This window comes from Vipera ursinii (assembly GCF_947247035.1).
Source record: "Vipera ursinii genome assembly, chromosome: 2".
NCBI classification, from domain to species: Eukaryota; Metazoa; Chordata; class Lepidosauria; order Squamata; family Viperidae; genus Vipera; species Vipera ursinii.
In genome coordinates this window covers 90,798,674-90,820,197 of record NC_139513.1, presented here as the reverse complement: position 1 = coordinate 90,820,197, position 21,524 = coordinate 90,798,674, and the positions used below count along the sequence as shown (strand labels likewise).

The 21,524-nt window shown below is 43.7% G+C and overlaps 1 protein-coding gene across 1 annotated transcript in view; it reads right to left on the bottom strand.

Moving 5' to 3' along the window:
- The window catches only part of RAD50 (RAD50 double strand break repair protein), a 51,853-nt gene that overhangs the window by 19,160 nt on the left and 11,169 nt on the right, over positions 1 to 21,524 (bottom strand). The window contains exons 10-20 of the mRNA XM_083354372.1: positions 19,611 to 19,817; positions 17,574 to 17,756; positions 17,105 to 17,262; positions 9,793 to 9,968; positions 8,075 to 8,312; positions 7,424 to 7,613; positions 5,894 to 6,020; positions 4,123 to 4,316; positions 3,825 to 3,935; positions 1,003 to 1,095; positions 781 to 894 (exon numbers count right to left, since the gene is read on the bottom strand). Coding sequence (XP_083210498.1) covers positions 781 to 894; positions 1,003 to 1,095; positions 3,825 to 3,935; positions 4,123 to 4,316; positions 5,894 to 6,020; positions 7,424 to 7,613; positions 8,075 to 8,312; positions 9,793 to 9,968; positions 17,105 to 17,262; positions 17,574 to 17,756; positions 19,611 to 19,817 — 1,791 coding nt within the window. The remainder of the gene's footprint in view (positions 1 to 780; positions 895 to 1,002; positions 1,096 to 3,824; positions 3,936 to 4,122; positions 4,317 to 5,893; positions 6,021 to 7,423; positions 7,614 to 8,074; positions 8,313 to 9,792; positions 9,969 to 17,104; positions 17,263 to 17,573; positions 17,757 to 19,610; positions 19,818 to 21,524) is intronic.

The following is a 21,524-nucleotide window of genomic DNA, read 5'->3' as shown; positions in this document are numbered from 1 at the left end:
AAACTCACAACTAATTCATCAGATGAAAAAAGTGCTAGGATTATATAATTTGTGTGGAGAATAAAGCAAGTTCCAAAGGAGAGAACTGATGTCCTAATGATTGCTGTTCAATAAACGGAACATAGCATTTATTTTCTGAAATAACATAATAGCATATGTTCTTACAAATTGAGAAAACATTTGTATTTACGGTATATCAGTTTTCTATCTTCACTCATTGTTTCCTGAAGCTGCTTTGTTTTGAAGCAGCATTCATTGCTAATGTTTCCCTCAAAATTTGTAGAGAAATTCAAATGCTCGTCTAATATTTTTGGACAGTCTATGTTATCTATCACATTAATATCTATTGCCCTCTCATACTAACCACCAGAATATTTTGATTGCCAATTTATTTCAGGATAACATACACGGAAATGCAAGCACAAAATATAAGCCAACAGTTTTTGATAGAGCAGGATTGGTATTATTCATACTCTTTCTGCTTTGGGTTATTGTATTTGGCTACTTGAGATTACTAATAAATTGCACTCCCGTGCTAGAAGCTACCAGAGGATTTTATTGCAATCACTGCACAATTACTTTATAAAGTCTCAAGTTAAATCACTGTCATTTGTTTTATTAGGTCGAATAATAACAGCAAATATGATGCAAGTAGAATCTAAGATATCACAGTGTTTCTTGTCTATTAAGATTTCAGATTAGACTATGACGGAAAATTGGAGGACATATTATACACAACCTATATTTTTATTACTAGATTAATGGAGAAGATAAAGGTACCTTTTGAGTATCGATATCTTGCCTAATTGTTCCCATTTCTTTATTTATCTTCTCTGTCTTTTTCTCACAGTCTACTAGCTGAACTGTGACTTTCTCCAGTTCAGATTCCTTTTGCTGGAAAAGAAAAAAGAAGCAAACATTTTAGTGTTCAAAGTTTCATGTAAAATCTTCCGAAGAAACTTTCTGAAAATTATTATTATTGATTAGCTTTTTGCTTATTACCTGCTTGTATTCTTCTTTCCTTTCTTGGATATAATTCTCAATCTCTTTCATATGGTTATGGATATTTTTAACTTTTTCTTTAATGTCATTAATCTGTTAAACGCATAAGAAGCATGCTTGATTGTAAGAAATATATTAATCAACAGCCAATATTATTCAAGTAATATATATTTCAAAACACTGTAGGTTCTAACTGCACCTTACCTTAATTGGACCAGAATATTTCAAAGAGAAGCAATATGGAATCTGTAACATGTTGCCCAGATTGAAAGAAACAAAATGTTTGTCATCTTTAAAATGAGCAGGGCTGCAGCCATCTTTTTGCTTCTCATTCCTAGTTGCCACATAGCACGGAGGGAATGGGGGGTTTGCCAGGTGTTGCGCTAGACCAGGGGTAGGCAACCTCGGCTCTTTTATGACTCATGGACTTCAACTCCCAGAATTACTGCTGACTCAGGAATTCTGGGAGTTGAAGTCCATGAGTCATAAAAGAGCCGAGGTTGCCTACCCCTGTGCTAGACAAAACAGACTTTCTCTCTTCAGCTTTCTCTCATGGGAACCAAGGTCATTGGCTGCTCCCGAGATTGCAGGCTGGGTGTTTAATGAAAAGCCTGCCAACAAGCTGAATGGGGAAATGTAGCTGCTTGCGTAGCTTTGGGGGTGGGATTTCTTAACTTTGTATTGGGGAATTGTTATGCATCTCTTCTGACTTGGTTTCACTTTTGAAGTACTCATAGGTAAAGGTAAAGGTTCCCCCGCACATACGTGCTAGTCGTTTCCGACTCTAGGGGCCGGTGCTCATCTCCGTTTCAAAGCCGAACAGCCAGCGCTTGTCCGAGGACGTCTCCGTGGTCATGTGGCCGGCATGACTAGACACCAAAGGCACACAGAACGCTGTTACCTTCCCACCGTAGTGGTCCCTATTTTTCTACTTGCATTTTTACGTGCTTCCTAACTGCTAGGTTGGCAGAAGCTGGGACGAGTAACAGGCGCTCACTCTGTTACGCGGCACTCGGGATTCGACCCGCCAAACTGCCGACCTTCTGATCGACAAGCTCAGCGTCCTAACCCACTCTGTATCAATAAACATGCTCTTTGAGGAATTTGCAAGCCTCAGAGTTCTGCTTTATTTGTCTCTGTCGATCGGAACCATGACATTATTTTTATATATAGGTCAATTGTGATTTCTGCAAAGATTACTGTGAAGATCCACAGGTGTCTGATTGTTATTTTCCATTCTCCTCTCCACCCTTTGATGCTGTTTGGTAAGTGGAGGGGACAGAGTTTTATAACATGGTTTAGGGAAGTACCATTTCAAGTGTAGATGCCCCACAGCTTTATAGCTCTAGAACTGGCAACTTATTCTTATCTCCCTTTTCTAATAATCCTTAGCACAGATGTTTCCTGCTCCACAGCTACTATGCAGTAGACCAGACATGTCAAACACAAGGCCCGGGGGCCAGATCCGGCCCGCGAAGTGGTTTCATGCGGCCTGTGAAGCCATCCTGGAAACAGTGAGGGAACGGCCCCCACTGCCTTGGTCCTGGCCCAGAGACCCTCCTTCTGCCAGAGACCCTCAGATCTGTCCCACTCCTGCCCAGGCCCCCATAGGCACCCTTGATGCGAACAATGTAGAGCTGGCCACGCCCACCCAGTAGGCCATATGCACTCTAGCCACACCCACCCAATAGGCCACACCCACCCAGGCCACACCCACCCGGCCCCCTAAGGGCAACTGCAATGCTGATGCGGCCCTCAATGAAATTGAGTTTGACACCCCTGCAGTAGACTAAAGCTAAGCAAATCTTTTGAAAGGATATTTGCATTTAGTTATCAAGGAAACACCTTTCTTCAAATGGTTAAGGCAGGTACTTCTTTGCTTCAGTTCTAATATGTATTTGAAGGATTCCATTTCTCACCACTTTTTCACTGTAGGAACTGTCCAACTATTCTTGTAGTCTGCTTTCATGTCCTTCAGAGGTTGGGAGTCTAGGGCAGGGGTCCCCAAGGCGGACCAGCGGGGGAGAAGGTTCCGTAAGTGGCTGGAAAGCATGCAAGTTCCATTTGCACAAGAAAAGTGCACGTATGCCTGCCGCTCACGCAAATGGAGCACGGGCATGAGCTTGTGTGCGGCTTGCACAAGTGAGGATGTGCGTGCACACATGTGCATTCACCGACTGCCCACTTGCAATCCCCTCAAGGCCCACCAGTGGGTCGCGGCCCACAGGTTGGGGACCCCTGGTCTAGGGTACTTCTACGTGGCAGTTGCAGTATGGTGGAACCCAAATCCTTCATAACCCAGTTTGAAACTAATCTCTGAACACCTTCACTTTTGATAGCTTCAAGCAGCTAAGTACAGAACCAAATAATTCTGTACAGCATTATAATGGGGGTCAGTCTTCCTCTTTTGAAGGTATAACATGCATTTTAAGCCTCTTATTATTTGTGATGCTGCAAGAACAAGATAGCAATTTTGCAACCATGTGTTTTCACCATAGGTCTAACCAAGACTGTAGTTATCAATATAACGTCTTTATGTGTATGAAGAATGGAGAGAATGTAATAGCTGACTTCGCACCAGAGGCTGTGTTTGGAGTAGATTGCTTCTATAAAGGAAACTTAAGACATGCATTTAAAAAATTGTGAAAATGATGAGAAAGAGATCTGAGTTTTAATTTAACTGTAGGATATATTGTTGGGACTGACCTGAGTGGCTGTCATGCTCAAAAACAATGAGACAAAAAATAACCAAACCCCAAAAATAAAACCAAAAATAAATTTCCTACAAGAATATATAAACCAACTCAGGGCCAGCAACCAACCTTCTCTTGTGTTATTTTGTAACTTTTATTCTTTTTGTCCAACAACTCTTCTTTTTCTTGCTGTAGTTTTTCCAAAGTTGTTTCCAAAGGAAGTAACTGTTCCTTTGCTTCCTGAAAAGAAAAGAAAAAAAGCACACAACTCTGTCTTTTTTTGTTTTAGAAATTTGCTTTTTACCTTTACAGACACGTGTAACAACCTTATGATGATTTGACCAAATATATAAAGTTGAACAAAACTGAAACAAGGGAGGAATAGCAATGATAGTCCCGATATTCATTAGTTTTTTGGGTTTTTTACCTTGATCTCTCTGTTTAAAGATTGCACTTCGGTTGTTAATTCTACAGTCTGTTCTTCAAGCTGCTGCCGACGCTGCATGCAACTGGAAATCTGAAGTTTCTCGGCTTGGAGTTCATTTACTGTGCATTTTAAATGCTGGACTTGATTTTGTTGGTCTTGCTTAAGTGTCTGCTTCAGTTCAATTTTGCTTGTAACTGCAAGCAAAATGAAAGGGAGTCACTTTTTAATAAACTAGGAAAGAATACAATCAATTGGATGAAATTTAGTCTAAAGTCAGGATGGCAAAGATATGCACTGGAGTATATTGGGCACCTGGTCTGCGACTCCTTAAAGCAGCAACTTCTTTCCCAGGATGACACGGTTGCCGTGTTAAGATTTTTTTTGAATCTGAACCCGAACGATCAAGTAGAGTGCTTCAAAGGGGGACCAAACATATCTAGGTACTTAAAGCAGAAAAGATGTGTCTGCTATTAGGAGTTGCAGACGGCTGCAATGCTTTACTCTGGCACTCCCCAAGTCATGTTTTGGATATTAAATCCAAAGTGTTGCACAATCATACTTAAAGGCTTTGCTTGCTTTTAATATAGCACTACGGGTGGTTCTTGCTTGCCATGACTGGGACCAGCAATTCCATTATTAAGTGATGCACTTGTTAAGCAAGACATCACAAGACCACAACACTTAGGGACTCACTTTCATTGTAGTTGTTAAATGAATCCCCTGTGGCTGTTAAGCATGGCATCATATAACCACAACTTCTAATTTTACTCCTAGCTTCTCCATTGACTCTGCTTGTTGGAAGTTGGCTGTGAAGTGCACAAATGGTAATCAGATCACGTGCCACAGGGCGCTGCAATGTTATTAAATACCCACTGATCGCGAAATGCCTGAATCTCAATCAGAGGGACATTGTGACAGTCGTAAGTCCAAGGACCAGTCATAAAGTTATTTTTCAATCCTGTTGTAAGTTTGAATGGTCATTAAACAGGGCAGTTGTTAAGCAAGGACTACCAGTACTGTATTTCTATTATTAGCTCTCACAGGAAACTTCAGTTATAAAGACTACAGGCTGGTAAAATCTGATTAACAACTATCATATTTATTCTGATGATATTGTGTGGGATTGTTTGGACAAAGAGATACCTTAAGATTAAATTTAAGTTGTAGTTATTGCAATTAATTGAGACAAGAGGAATTTTAATTACCTACATTCATTATAACATATATATCAAAAATGATTTAACATTCTGATTCAAAATTTTTTTATAGCTGTGCATAAAATTCTTCTTGTAAGTTTTAAAAATTAGAAAAAAAACTGGAAATAAAAAAATAGAGACCTGTAAGACAGTTTCAAATATTTGAGTTAAGAAAAATGTGTTAATATTACTTTTTATTAGTAAAAGGATAAATTTTAATTTTAGCTGTGTACTTGTAACTATAAGCAGTTTTTTTTTCTTTGATTTATATCCTACCCTTTGTTGGGGAGCACAAGATGACACAAATATCACTCCCTCCTCACATTTTTAATTTAATGCAGCCAGTCTTAAAACGAACAATTGTTTCTTTTGAATATTGCAAACCATGAGATGGGCAGAATTTAATTTAATTAATAAATAAATACATAAATAAATAAATTACTTCTTTGGTGGAAAATGATTCCATGTTTCCATTAATTTTGAAAATGTGGTTTTAAAGATTTTTGCATAGAAGGACACGGTTAAGAAACACGGTTTTAGTTATGAAAATATGATCCCTCCTTGTATGTCATCACCTGTATCCCACTGATGTTTTTTTTCCTGTTTCTCTTGGCTCACTTGTAAAAGAGTCCGGCCCAAATCCACTCCCTGAAGCCTAGCAGCCTGCTGAGCAATTTTTCTTTCAACATCCTTTAGATCAATCTGGGGGAAAAACAAAAAACCAGAAAGAAAACACTGTGAATCTTGATGCGCTTAACGTAGGTCGTCCTCAATGTGCAACTATTGGTTCAGCGATCGTTTGAAGCTATGATGTTGCTCAGTGAATATTAGCTTTGACTGGTTGTTAAGAGTTCTGGCCGTCCCACCCTCCCCCGTGGTCACACGATCCTAGACTGGGTACCTGGCAACCATCTTGCACTTACAACCATTCACAGCCCACCCACCTCGATCACTTCCAGAAATTCAATGGGGAAGCCGGCAGGGGAGGATTGAAAGTCCTGGGAAAAGTCTCCCCCACCTGTGCATCCTATCCCACCCCCCTCTGCACTTTTCTGCTCCACTTGCGCACCCTTCCCAGAGTTATACCTTCTTGTCACCCTCATACCACTCCCCCATATCCCTGAATCTCGCTGTGCCTTTACTACTCATGCACCCTTGCACACCCACACTGAGCCTCACTGTGCTTCTCACACTCTCATTGTGCCTCTCACACCTCCTGCACTTCCCCAACTTTCACCATGCCTCCTTAACCCATCATGCCCTCCCCCACCAGGCAGCACTCACTTAACTGCCTGTGGGCCTGCTTAGGAGCCGTTTGGGGTTTGCAAGTTCCTATTGACTTCCCCACTGACTGAGTTGGGGGAAGTTGGCAGGAAATTGCCTCGGCTAATGACTATTAGGGGACGCGGTGGCTCAGTGGGTTAGGACGCTGAGCTTGTCAATTAGAAGGTCGGCAGTTTGGCAGGTCAAATCCCGAGTGCCGCGTAGCAGAGTGAGCGCCTGTTACTCGTCCCAGCTTCTGCCAACCTAGCAGTTCAAAAGCATGTAAAAATGCAAGTAGAAAAATAGGGACCACTACGGTGGGAAGGTAACAGCGTTCTGTGCGCCTTTGGCGTCCAGTCATGCCGGCCACATGACCACGGAGACGTCCTTGGATAAGCGCTGGCTCTTCGGCTTTGAAACGGAGATGAGCACCGGCCCCTAGAGTTGGAAACGACTAGCACGCATGTGCGGGGGAACCTTTACCTTTACTGACTATAGGATTCAGTTAATGACAGCAACCAGGACTGCAGCGACTGCTCTCACTAAGCAAAGAGATTGCACTTTATGACTGCATCAATTAGCAAGGTAAATTCTGCATCTTAAGTAAAGGACTGGCTTTTAATATATTTGAGGCTCCAGAATATCTATTGCAGATAAACATGGCACATTTATACAGATGTCCCCTGCAACCTCAATTCAAGGATTCCTTCCTGTTATGTGACCAATTGGGGGGGGGGAAGCTAAATGAACAGACATTCTTTTCCAACAGACTTTGCCGCTTCACGTGTGAAGTGTGATAAAGGAAGGTTTTTGTGTGCAAATCTGGTAAGAAGTATCCTTACCTGATCCCTTTCCATAAGTATAATATCCTGCAGGCATGCTTTTGCACTTTCTTCCTCTGTTACGACAGTACCCAAGAGGGTTTCCTGTTCTTCTATATCAGCTTTAAGTCTTTGAATCTCTCTATTAAGAATCTGTAGCTTGTTTCTCAACTCAGGTATTTCTTTTTCATGGAGTTCAGATACTGTTTGCCTTTGTAAGAAACAGAAAATAAAAATGCTTGACGTTTTCTTCTCCATTAATAGCCATAAAGTCAACTTAGGACAACTATACTCGGATTCTAACTTGAATGCTACAATTAGGTTTATTTGGGTTGTGAAGTCCTAAATCTTTCTTTCCCTTAAGTGGAATTCCTCATGGCATATTCCTCTGGAGAAAAAGGGATGAGAAGGAGGAATGTGTCTACTGTTTTCTCCTGAGCCGCCTCTGGCCTCCAAATATTTAGGGATCCTTCACAACCACACGGCCACCGAGGCTGTTGAGAAGGGCAACTCATTATCTAAGCCACTGTATTATTTTATGATGGAAGTGATAGAGAATGTTAGTGCCTGATAAGCCAGGAAACGCCTTTAACACGCACATATCAAAACACTGCCTTTCCTGAAAACTTCAGTCACTTCTCACAACACAGAACATTGTGATTCCTGCCTCACCTGATAGGCTTTAGAGAAATCATATCATCACGTTTCTTCTCTCTTTTCTTCAGTTCAGATTCTGTTGCCTTCAGTTTGTCTGGAGCAAGGCGCAGTTTGGCTTGAAGATCATTTATGACATCTTGCAGTTCTGCCTCTTTTTCAAAGACCCTCTGACACACCGGGCAACATGACTGGCTTTCGTCTGTTAGTTGTGTGATGAACTGTGAATAAACTGCTGTGGCTCCTGCAAGCATAGCTGTATTGAAAAACAAATGATTTTATAAGACAGAGGGAAGACTGATTTTTTTTTATCAATTATCATTTTTCAAATTCATTTTGGCAAAGAGGATTAGCCTTTCTTACTAATGGATGATTGAAATCAAGAACTTATACCTGCTTACCAAAAAACCTCCAAAGCAATTTGTTATCAAAGCAAAGATGAACAACAAAGTAAATCAATAAAAACAAAGGCTGAAAGCCAGAATATTTCTTAAATCCAGGGAGGGCCTCCTCAGGGTCCCGCCGGTCAGGGAGTGCCGGCGGGCCATCCCCAGGGGGAGAGCTTTCTCAGTGGGCGCGCCTGCCCTATGGAATCAACTGCCTGTGGAACTCCGGATCGCCCCCAACCTTCGCTCGTTTCGCCGGGACCTAAAAACCTGGCTATTTGAGTTAGCCGGCCTGGACTGAGGGATTTTAAGGTTTTAAATTTTAAATTTTAAACTCTTTTGGGGCTACTAATTTAATTTTATTTTAATTTGTACATTGCACTGTTTTAATTTTGCCCTGTAAACCGCCCTGAGTCCCTCGGGAAAAGGGCGGTATATAAATCTAAACAAATAAAAATAAAATAAAAAATTTGCATCAAGAGTTGCAATTTCTTTTCAATTGAACATTTCAGATAGCCTTTGGTTAGCAAGGGTAACTGGAATCAGAATTTCCATCATTAAGAAATGCAGTTGTAAAGCGCAATGTCACATGACTTATAGATGGCAATCCAGGCACTCTGAGGATTGTGGGCTATTAAGTACCTCCTTGCAACCTTCTCTTGGCTTCCCACAAGGCAAAATAATAGGAAAGAAGCTAAAGTTAATAATAACTAACTTTCTACTGTAACCCACATCGGTTTTCTCGCAGAAGATTTAAGGCCAATTATACAATTAAAACTGGAAAAGTTAAATCCCCTCCCCACCTTTATGAGAGCTTACATTTAAGGAATGACAATCTGAATGCCTGTCCACCTGACAAAAATTAGTTACTAGTAAATCTATTTAAAATAACAGGCAGTAACACAACGATCCCTGTTTAAAATAATACTGGAATCTCCATGCTAAGTTTCTATCAAGATTTTCATGCCATAATTTAACAAGATTATTGGATGACTTGCACACGGTGTTGGATCTTTGCTCAACTTCAGTGTTCAGTATAAACTTCCTAAACTAAGGAGGGAAACATCATGCTATTGCCTATTTTTTTCTATTCTGATATCCAGCTCTACTATGAATGAAGCTCCTGATATTGTTTTAAAGCAGGGGTCTTCAAATTTGACCCTTTTATGACTTGTGGATTTCAACTCCCAGAACTCCTCAGGGAGTTGAAGTCCACAACTCATAAAAGGGCAAAATTTGAAGATCCCTGTTTTAAAGCTTACAAGTTACTGGTATAAACAAGTATATAAGGGGAAAAAATGAATTTTGTTTTGTATCCTATGGGAGTAGGAAGGAGTTATATAGACTTGCCTCGCTGCTTGGATGCTTTTTCAATATCATGCTGCAGTTTATTAAGATCACTTTCAAAATCTTGACTTCCACAGACATCAAAAAGCTTTTCTTCATATGTGGACAGCTGTTCCTCCTTTTTCCTTAGTTCAGTGGTAATGTGACTTTTGTTTTGTTCTGCTGAAATAAGTTCTTTGCTGAAACATAAATATTATAATCAGAACTGAGGGGTTATATATATATATATATATATATATATATATATATATATATATATATATATATATATATATATATATATATATATATATATATATATATATATATATATATGGTTGAAGTGATTTGATTTTCTAGTTCTATTTAAAAGGAAGCTTTTAAAAATGTTCCCTGGGTGGGCATCTGACTACCAAATGATGTTCATCAATTCAAAGCAATTCTATCTATCTTTTTGTTATTTAAGATTGCTCTGGCAGATATGCATGGCTTTCACGCTCTGGTAGGACTGTATTATAGGCTTGTGTATTTGTTTCTCTAATTCAGCATATCAGTAACTTCCTTCATTTCCAGGATTATCTCACCCATAATTTTCCAAGAAATGCAGTTAGCTTGTAAATTGAGTTATCTTAAGTTTGGGGGTTAACCCTAATCATAATTTAACCAATAAGACTGTCATCAAAAACTAACCAAAAGGATCATACTTTTTTTTTAAAAAAAAACACAAGCTTTTTTACACTTTTACTTCAATGAGTTTATAACCTGAAAGGAATAGATGCTTTTGTTTAAAAGAAAATACTCAGAAGAAATCATTCAAACTATTTGCAGGTCAAATAGCATAGGAGGTAAACATTTAAAACTATTGGACAAAGAACAACCCTCTCAACCACATATGTACATGTAAAATTTTACTTGATAAACCCAATGGGCACAACCACTCAGTAACCCAAATAGTGAATCATAGGGTTTGCCACATTCTACAGGTCTACTACAGCTGCCAAACCACATCTCCAAGTCTGATTCTTCTACTTCCCTCTACCCTGAATCTGTCTCGTCTATTTCCTTCATCAAAGTTCTGTTATAAAGTTTAAACAACCACATGCTAGGCTCTTAAGAACTGCTTTCACCCAAACCAATTTCTTTAACTCTCAGATCTACTAAAGATCACTTACCTATTTTCCCCCTCCCCACCTCTCTGTTGGGCTTTGTGGCAAAGCACGGACTATGGAGTTTTTGTTAAGATTTTTCTAATGTTACTCATATGCTGGCCATTTCTAGTTTAATTTAATTAAATACATTCTCTCTGATGGTACCCTGATAATGAATGCTCTGACTCAAGCCATTTAGCTTGGTCTCATTACTGCTTAAGTTTCTTTTTTTAATAAGTTTATTAAAGGTTTACAAAAATAAAAAAACTAATACAAACTAAAAGAAAAACAAAAAACTGTAAAGTGCAGAAAAGAAAAACAGAGAAGAAAGAAAAAATAAAATAAAAACATAGGTAGTCCTCAACTTACAACCACAATTGGGTCTGGAATTTCGGCCGCTAAGCAATGCTGTCATAATGTGTAATGTCACATGACCACATAGATTAGCAACAATGATACAGGCAGGCACCCAATTGTTTCCATAACTCCAGATGCATAGATCATTAGGTGGGAAGTGGAGAGTGTTCTGAACCAGCCCTCTTCTGGCCTCGTAGTAAGGCAAACCCCTATTCAGAAAGAAGAGACTGGAGAGCGTCCAAGGCTAAAAGGCATCTGCCAAGATTTAATTACACAGTTAACAAAAACACTAGAGCTTGTCTTCTCAAGCGGAAAAGTTGCTTTCAGCAACCAGCCCCTCCCCAAACACTCCTTTTATAGAGAGCTCAGGGCGTGGTCTCCCTGTGCCTCCTCCCGAGGAGTCCCACAGCCTTTCTTTGTTTGTTCCTGCTCGACTGCCTCCTGCGTCGGGCGTCCTTGAACAGGGCCAGCTGTGGGTCATCTTCCTCCGCACTCTCGGGCTCACGCAGCTGAGAAGAGGTCCCCGGCTGAGGGCTCTGCAAAGCCTCCAAACCATCATCAGCCGGTTCGTTTCCCTCCCCCTCATCTGAGTCATCCGATACATCGGAGTCGGCTGTCGGACCCACAGGCTGGCCCTGAGTCACAACACTATCCCGCACCGCAGGGCCCTTCCCCCGGGTCTGCCGATCCGGATGCGGTCGGGATGGGAACTGTTCGTGAAAAGCAGTCACCAACGCAGGGGCATGAACGGCGGTCGCGTCTTCCCATGTGAAGTCCTCCGGCCCGTACCCTTTCCACTCGATCAGGTACTGGAAGCGACCTTTCAGCCAGCGGGAATCCCTGATGCTGGCGACCTCGTACTCGGGGGTGCTGTCGCCATCACGAGGTCCTGATGGGGGAGGTTCCGCTTGGCGAAGTGGACAAGCCGGTTGTTCGGGGACCAACAAGGACCGATGGAAGACGGGGTGCACGCGCAGGGAACGTGGCAGAGTTAAACGATAGGCGACCGGGTTGATGACGGCCTCGACTGGGAACGGTCCAAGGTAACGGTGGTCCAGCTTCCTCGCCGGCCGAGTGGATGGTAGGTTCCTGGTGGACAGCCAGACCCGATCCCCCACCGATAATGGAGGCGTATCCCTTCTTGACCGATCGGCGAACTTCTTGTAGTCGGCCTTGGCCTTCTCCAGCTGCCGTCGCACCAACCGATGGATCGCCTGTAACTCCGCCATGAATTCGTTCGCTGCCGGCTCCGGTGAGTCCACGGGAGAAAGGGGGAAAAACCGGGGGTGATAACCCACGTTGGCCAAGAACGGTGTCATCTGCGTGGAGGTGTGCTGCGAGTTGTTAAAGGCAAACTCGGCTATGGCCAAATAGTCCACCCAATTGTCCTGCTGCAGGTTAACGTAGCAGCGCAGATACTGCTCTAAGATGCCGATGACCTTCTCGGTACCCCCGTCGGTCTGAGGATGATGCGCGGACGAGAGGCAAACCTTAATGTCCAACGCCCGCATCAACTCCTGCCAGAAGCGGGCTGTAAACTGGGCCCCCCTATCGGAGACGACTCTATCGGGAAGGCCGTGCAGCCGGAACACCTGTTGGATGAACATGCGACTAGTGGCGCGAGCTGACGGTAAGCCGCGACAGGGGATGAAGTGCGCCATCTTGGTCAACATGTCCACCACCACAAACACTGTCGTGAAGCCGGAGGATGGGGGTAAATCCGTCAGAAAGTCCATGGACACAGCCCCCCAGGGTCTCTTGGGCGTTGGCAAAGGCTGCAGTAAACCAGGCGGGGCCCCTGTCGCTGACTTGGCCTGCCTGCATGGGATGCAGGAGGTGACATAAGACTGGACATCGTGTCGGACTCGGGGCCACCAGAAGGTACGGGAGACCAGGTTCAGAGTCTTGAACAGGCCAAAATGCCCCGCAGCCGGGTTATCATGACACTGGCTGAGGACGAGTCCCCTGAGTGGCCCTCCTGGAACATAGAGCCGGTCACGATAATACAGGAGTCCATCCGTGACCGACCAAGGCGAATCTGGCCCCACCTCTTCCTTCCGCTGAGCCACCCACGCCTCCTGCTGCTGCGCCTCCCGGATCCGAGCCCGTATATCCACCGGCTCCCGCACCGCAGCAAAAGACTCGACGGGGATCACTGTCCTGGGCGGAAGCTTGTCTTCCACTCGGGTGTACTCGGGCTTCCTGGACAGAGCATCCGCTCTCTGGTTGTGCCCGCTTGGTATGTACCGCACCCGGAAGTCAAACCTCGCAAAGAAGAGGGACCACCGGATCTGGCGTTGGTTCAAATTCCGAGCGGTCTGCAGGCTTTCCAGATTCTTGTGGTCCGTCCGGACCTCGATTTGATGCCGCGCCCCCTCCAGATGATGCCTCCAAGCCTCGAACGCCGCCTTGATGGCCAGCAGCTCCTTCTCCCAGATGGTATAGTTGCGCTCCGAGGGATTCAATTTCCGAGAGTGATACGCGCAAGGGAAAAGGGTACCGTTGGGCGTCGCTGCCTGGAGTAACACGGCCCCAATGGCAATGTCGGAGGCGTCCGCCTCCACGACAAACGGCCGTTGCGGGTCAGGATGCTTCAAGATGGGCTCCTTCATGAAGGCGTCCTTCAAAGCTTGGAACGCCTGTTGTTCGGGGGTGTTCCACTGGAACCGAGTCTTCTTCTGCAGGAGCCGGGTGAGGGGGGCTGTCAAGGCAGCAAAGCCAGGGATGAATGTCCGATAGTAGTTGGCAAATCCAAGAAGTCGCTGAACGTCCTTCACGCGACGCGGGGGTTGCCAACTCTGCAACGACTCAACTTTACTCGGTTCCATGGCGATGCCCTCAGGAGAAATGCGATGACCCAGGAAATCGATGGTCACCTGGTAGAACTGGCACTTCTCCAACTTGGCAAACAGCCGATGTTTCCGGAGGCGCTGCAGGACCTGACGGAGATGCTGATGATGCGCTTCACGCGACGGGGAGTAAATCAGGATGTCGTCCAGGTAAATCACAACAAACTGGTCCAACAGATCCCGAAAGATGTCGTTCATAAAATGCTGAAACACAGCGGGGGCGTTGGTCAGGCCAAACGGCATCACCGTGTACTCGAAATGTCCATAGCGAGTACCAAACGCCGTCTTCCACTCATCACCCGGCCGAACCCTGACGAGGTTGTAAGCTCCACGCAGGTCCAGTTTCGTGAAGATCTTACCCTCCCGGAGTCGGTCCAAGAGCTCGGGGATGAGGGGCAGCGGGTAGCGGTTACGCACCGTGATGGCGTTGAGTTTCCGGTAGTCACAGCAAAGCCGTAACTCGCCCGACTTCTTTTTGACGAAGAGCACGGGCGCAGACACTGGCGAGGACGAGGGCCGGATGAAACCACGAGCCAAATTCTTTGTCAGGAAGTCCCGCAATGCAGCCAACTCGGGCTCCGACATGGAGTACAAACGCCCCACTGGGAGAGGCGCATCAGGGACTAGATCAATGGAACAGTCATAGGGCCTGTGCGGGGGTAATTGGTCCGCCTCTGACTCGCTGAACACATCAGCAAAGTCGGACAGTTCGGGAGGCAAGGAAACCCCTGGGGAACCCTCCACCTGGCCGGCACAGATATGGCGGGTGTGATCCACGCACTGCAAACTTGGGAAGGTGACCAAGTTCTGAGACCAATAGATCTGTGGATCATGCGCCCGGAGCCACGCCAATCCCAAGACCACGGGGAAGTGCAGTTCCGAAGTGATGTAGAACTGGATGGCCTCCACATGAGAACTGATGGCCATACACACGGGTTGCGTGGCGGCCGTAATAGGCCCGGACAGGAGCACTCGACCATCGATGGTCTCCACAAGCATGGGCGGATCCACCGGACACTGGGGAACAGCCCATTTGGCCACGAAGGCCGAGTCCATAAAGTTAGTGGTAGCCCCAGAGTCAATTAAGGCATGGACCGGAATCCCCTCTGGCTTGCCAGGAAGGATCAGACGTGCCTCCAAAATCAAATGCCGTGGAGGTTCACAGGCACCGTCAGAACGGCGTCGCTCGGCGTGGTCGTTGTGGGTCGCCCGATCTATCACACTGTCTAGATCGGGCTCGGGCCATTTCCCGACAGCAAAGTAGAAGACTTTCTCGGGGCAGGCTTGGTCACTGATGCCCGCTGACGCTTCCTCGGGCAAGAAGCAGCCAAATGTCCAGGGTCCCCACAGTAAAAACACAACCCCCCCGATCGTCGTCTGTCCATTTCCGTCACCGAGAGACGGGACCTGGCGGCACCCAGCTCCATTGGCTCCTCCCTCTGGACTGGGGGCTCACGCACAACAGGAGCGGCAGGGGTCTGTGGGGTGGCACAGCGACTCTTTCGCTGCTGCAGCCGGGCATCGATCTGCAGACAAAGATGGATCAGCCCATTCAGGTCTGAGGGAATGTCCACGCGGGCCAGCTCATCCAACACCTCCTCCGACAAGCCATCCTGGAAGGCATCCACGAGCGCAGCCTCATTCCAGGCGGAATCCTGGCTAAGCAGCCGGAAATCACTGATATAGGCCTGTAGGGGGCGCTGACCCTGCCTCAAAGCTTTCAGGCGTCGGGTGGCGGTCTGCGCCTTAATTGGGTCCTCGTACATGAGGCGCATATGGTCACAAAACCCCCCAAAGTTATCCAACAAAGGGCTAGGCTGTGCCAGCAAAGGCGTGCCCCAACGAGCTGCATCCCCCGACAGAAGACTCAACACGAACCCCACCTTATCCCGGTCAGTGGGGAAATCAGCTGCTCTCACGCTGATATAAAGCTGGCATTGTCCCAGGAAGGCAGGAAACAGTTCTGGATTACCAGCAAATTTATCCGGCATAGCTATCTGACATTTCCTCCTGGGTGGGGGTGCAGCATGTACCTGAGCTTGCAGTTGAGCCACCTGAGCTGCCAGCAAAGTGAGTTGCTGGGTGAGCTGGGCATTCTCGGCAAGAAGCTGCTCCATCGTAGTAATAAGGGGTGGGTGGCTGAAAGCAAAACTGTTCTGAACCAGCCCTCTTCTGGCCTTGTAGTAAGGCAAACCCCTATTCAGAAAGAAGAGACTGGAGAGCGTCCAAGGCTAAAAGGCATCTGCCAAGATTTAATTACGCAGTTAACAAAAACACTAGAGCTTGTCTTCTCAAGAGGAAAAGTTGCTTTCAGCAACCAGCCCCTCCCCAAACACTCCTTTTATAGAGAGCTCAGGGCGTGGTCTCCCTGTGCCTCCTCCCGAGGAGTCCCACAGCCTTTCTTTGTTTGTTCCTGCTCGACTGCCTCCTGCGTCGGGTGTCCTTGAACAGGGCCAGCTGTGGGTCATCTTCCTCCGCACTCTCGGGCTCACGCAGCTGAGAAGAGGTCCCCGGCTGAGGGCTCTGCAAAGCCTCCAAACCATCATCAGCCGGTTCGTTTCCCTCCCCCTCATCTGAGTCATCCGATACATCGGAGTCGGCTGTCGGACCCACAGGCTGGCCCTGAGTCACAACAGAGAGTCTCAGATAGAGTGTGTGTGTGTGGGGGGGGGGTTACCACAGGAGGATGGGGGAAGCCCTGAGAGGCTTGCATAGTCTTGTGGGTGAGACATTATACTTTGTAATCAGGTAATTGTTACTTCTGTATTCAGACTTGGTTTCACTTTTGATTGTACCAATACTATGTAACTAATAAACATGTTCTTTAAGGAATTTTCAAGCCTTGGGAGTTCTGCTTTATTCGTCTCTGTCGGTCGGGACCACGACACTGTATTCTGTACTAATGATCAAAAAGTGAAAGACAGATCTAATTAATGTTAATCCCCACACTTCACTACAGTATCAAATAGAATTAATACTCACTTGAGCTTGGCGAGTTTGTCTCTTGTCTGATTAATTTCTTTAACTTTTGAATGAAGCCAATCTTCAAGCTGATTTTTGCTTGGAAAAAATCCTAATAAGCAGATTAATTCTTCACTGTGTCTGAATTTAATTTTTCTGATTTGTTCTTCTTTGTCAGCCTTAAAAAAAGAAACAACAATACGATTGCTTAAAAGCAAGAAAGCATTTCCTTGGTCTTTAAATACTGAACTAGCTAAGACTTAATAGCAAAATATATATAGAAAGCTTTAAAGATTTTCAATATTTGTTTGTCATTACTTTAAAATAAACATTGTTTGCTACTTCATAGATGTGGGAAATAATGTTAATCTGAGTACTCCAAATGATGGCTCAGGCATTACATTTGAACTAGCTGTTGCTTTCATGCAAACGAGATATTATCTGTGCTAAATATTTCAAGCATATAGGAGTATCCAATAAAATATACTACTTTATCTTTTTTCAGCATATCCATTTGGGTTATAATTGTAGTATTCAGGTTCAGTTGTTCCATCTCTTTATCCAGTTTCCGAAGAGTACTGTCCAAATTTTCCTTTTCTCTTTGCAGTTCTTTAATTTCCATTTCTAGGGTTTCAACGTTGCAATTTTTCTCAGCTTCAGCTAATTCATGTTTCTAAAGAGAAATAAAAAAGCAGATTTTTCCCCCTCCTCCATTTAGGTATACATATTCTAATGCAGGGCTTTTGAACCAGTGGTACACGTACCACTTGTGGTACTTTGCCACATGGCAGGTGGTACATGATTGCTAGCCAAGTGTAGCAGGGGAGGGGAATGAGCCTAAGTGAGCCAAGCCTGAGGGAGAAGGAGAGGCAGCTGCAGCTGCAGGACTGTCTGGGCTCGGCAGAAGCACCAGGAACCAGCAAGGCTCCAGCTGATTGGTGCTTCCAGAAGCAGTTCAGAGTTGGAGGTGAACAGAAGAAAAAAAAAGGCGTGGGGGAGAAGAGAGGCTATAAAAGAACATGGTTTGGGTAGGGGAAGGGGAAAAAAGACAACTGGAAAGGTTTAATCCCTTTAAACAAATGTAATTAGTTTTACCCCCTTTAATTGAGTCTGTCTGTGGCTTTTAGAAAGTTTTCTTTGAAGATAAACTGGCTTAATAAAAAGCTAAAGCTTTTCTCAATTGCCAGAGCCTTTCTGTTTAGGATTACAACATTGTGACGTGACACACCTGAGGCAGCTTAAAGAGAAAAAAACGGAGTTTGTATTTCTTTATTTTCTTGCTTTGCACTTGATTCCTGTGTCTTTAAGGGTACAGGGAAGGGTTTTTTTTTGGGGGGGGTGCATTCTTACTACGCTGTGGAAGAGCTCAGCTACCTCAGGGGTCTACAAACGTAGCAACTTTAAGACCTGTGGACTTCAACTCCCAGAATTCCTCATCCAGCGATGATGGCTGAGGAATTCTGGGAGTTGAAGTCCACAAGTCTTAAAAGTGCCAAGTTTGAAGACCCCTGAGCTGGCTGGTAGTGATGCATATTAATAAACATGGATAAATTCATCATACAACTTGTCAGTGCAAAGGGAAAGTGATTCAGCAAAGGAACAGCCACTAAAGAAATTAAAACTGGTACTTTTTTTCTACAGTTTGTAATATTTTATTAGATTATAGAATAAAATACAAAAGCAAATAGTAGGACATAGTGGGGAGGAAAAAGGGGGGAAAATGAGGGGGAGGAGGGAAAAAGAACATACTTCCTCTGTTGCAATAGAAGGAAGCATTAACATTAAGCCTCAACTTTTTACTTTTCCATAATATTATAAACTAGCCATTTCTATAAGAACAAATGAATCTAATCAGTAAAATCCAACCCCCCCTTTTTTTTAGTCATCAAGTTTTTGACACCTTGCTAAGCACTGGTGGTACTCAAATATTGTCATGTTCTAAAAATGGTACAATCTGTGAAAAGGTTGAAAAGCCCTGCTCTAATGAACAGATTAGAACTGTATTCACTGAATTAATGCTAATCCTAGCAATATATACTGGATTGTAGCCAAAGAATAAAACATCTCTCAGTCATTATTACCACAATAGCACTCTCCTATGGAAAAAGCATCTGAATATAGAAATAGGTCAGTTCAGAGAAAGGGCTACATTAAGTGTGCCCTTCTCAAGCTGATGTTATTTTTTTTCACACACGCAGGTGAAAAAAGGTGATGTGCTCAAACTCTTGACTATACCAAAGTAGCCTCTTGTGTTCTGTTCTGATATCCGACATTTAATAAGGTGATAAATAAGAAGATATTTTGGTGGCACCTTCTTCACATATCAACATCAAAGGGAGCCTCAATGTATGGCCTGCTTGGAATTGGGCTGCATGGGGGAGCTGTGAGTTTAATATCTTCCTACTTGTTAAGAGGGAAAACTAGTTTTAGAATACGGATTTAGAGAGTATTTAGAACAAACCATGGATGCGAAGAGCTATGTTTATCCTTTAGTTTTATCACATATAGTTTCTTAACCAAGGCTTACTGCTTTTGTAAGTTCTTGATCCAGTTCTAGGAGTCGACTTGAGGATCCTTCAAGCTGATGTAATTCCTGTTTTAGATTCTTTACTTCAACTTGTTTCTTATTCTGAATATCTGACTTTAGGACAATGGTTTTTTCAAGTCCAGTTTTTTTATCCCTTATTTTATCAATTTGTTTCTGCTTCATTGTTTCCTTCTCGCCAAATTCTTTCTGATTAAAAGATAAAATCACAGTTTATTTAAGCAAAGGTTGTAATCTAAACAATATTACAAAATTAGGCCCATGCAAGTGGGTTCCTCTGCAATTAAATGGCATCAAATTAAGTAATAATATTATACATTATGTACAAATGCTCATATAATTCCCATTTTCCATGTTCTGAAAATAATTCTGTCACTACTGACTCTATGAACAATTATTTAGGGCTAAGTTAAAAAAAAACCTAATCCAAACATAGTAAAATTAAGAAATGTCCCACAATTAATGCTGTTTAATGTTAATATTTTACTATACTGAACCTAACTAAATTTGTGATAACTTATATACATATATGGCCCAAGCTAACCTACTATTTATTTATTAATCTACTTTAATGTATATACATTTACTGTTTAAAACAATGTTTTATGTTAAAAAGCCAATAAAAGCCACCAATAAGGACTGAGATAGAATCCCTCTTATACATGCCTTTTGTCTGAAATAAGTGCTTTGCTTTTGGAGCATGGCATGTCGCAAATTAACCCCAGGTTTCTCACCACCTAACTTTGTTGCACTGGCAGATTAACATATCAGGAAAGGGAAATTTGTAATTAATGTGCATATAATACATTTCTCTTTACAGGTAGTCCTCGAATTACGACCACAATTGAGCCCCAAATTTCCATTGCTCAGGGAGACGTTTGTTGTGAATTTTGCTCCATTTTATGACCTTTCTTGACACATTTAAGTGAATCACTGCAGTTGTTAAGTTAGTAACATGGTTGTTAAAGTGAATCTGGGTTCCCCATTGACTTTGCTTGTCAGAAGGTTACAAAAGGTGGTGGTGGTGGTAATGATGATTATAATGATGATGGAAGGGCCCTAGTCCAACCCCCTGCTCAGGCAGGAAACCCTATACCATTTCAGACAAATGGCTGTCCAGTCTCTTCTTAAAAACTTCAGTTTTGGGGCATTCACAGCTTCTGGAGGCAGGTTGTTCCACAGGTTATTTGTTCTAACTGTGAGGAAGTTTCTCCTTAGTTCTAGGTTGCTTCTCTCCTTGACTAGTTTCCATCCGTTGCTTCTTGTCCTGCCTTCAGGTGCTTTGGAGAATAGCTTGACTCCCTCTTCTTTGTGGCAGCCCCCGAGATATTGGAGCACTGCTATCATGTCCCCCCATCGCCCTTCTCTTCATTAGACTAGACATACCCAATTCCATGATCACATGACCCTGATACGGCAACTTGGTTCCTTGGTGGAACAGTGGGCTAATGCCTCCTTAAGTAACACCAGCTGCCTGCAATTAGTGCAGGTTCGCATCCCACCAGGCTCAAGGTTGACTCAGCCTTCCATCCTTCCAAGGTAGGTAAAATGAGGACCCAGATTGTTGGGGGCAATAAGCTGACTTTGTAATAATGCCGCTTGCGGGGGTGTGTGAAAGCCCTAATAAGCAGGCATATACATAGAATGAAGGCTACTGCTAAGCTTGTAAGCCGCCCTGAGTCTTCGGAGAAGGGCGGGATATAAATGTAATAAAAAAACTGTCATAAAAACAAGTTAGTTGCCAAGAGTCTGAATTTTGATCACTTGATCATGAGGATGCTGCAATGGTTATAAGTATGAAAAACGGTCATAAGTCACTTTTTTCAATGCCGTTGTAACTTGAAAAGGTTGCTAAATGAATGTTGTAAGTTGAGGACTACCTGTAGCTATTCAAAA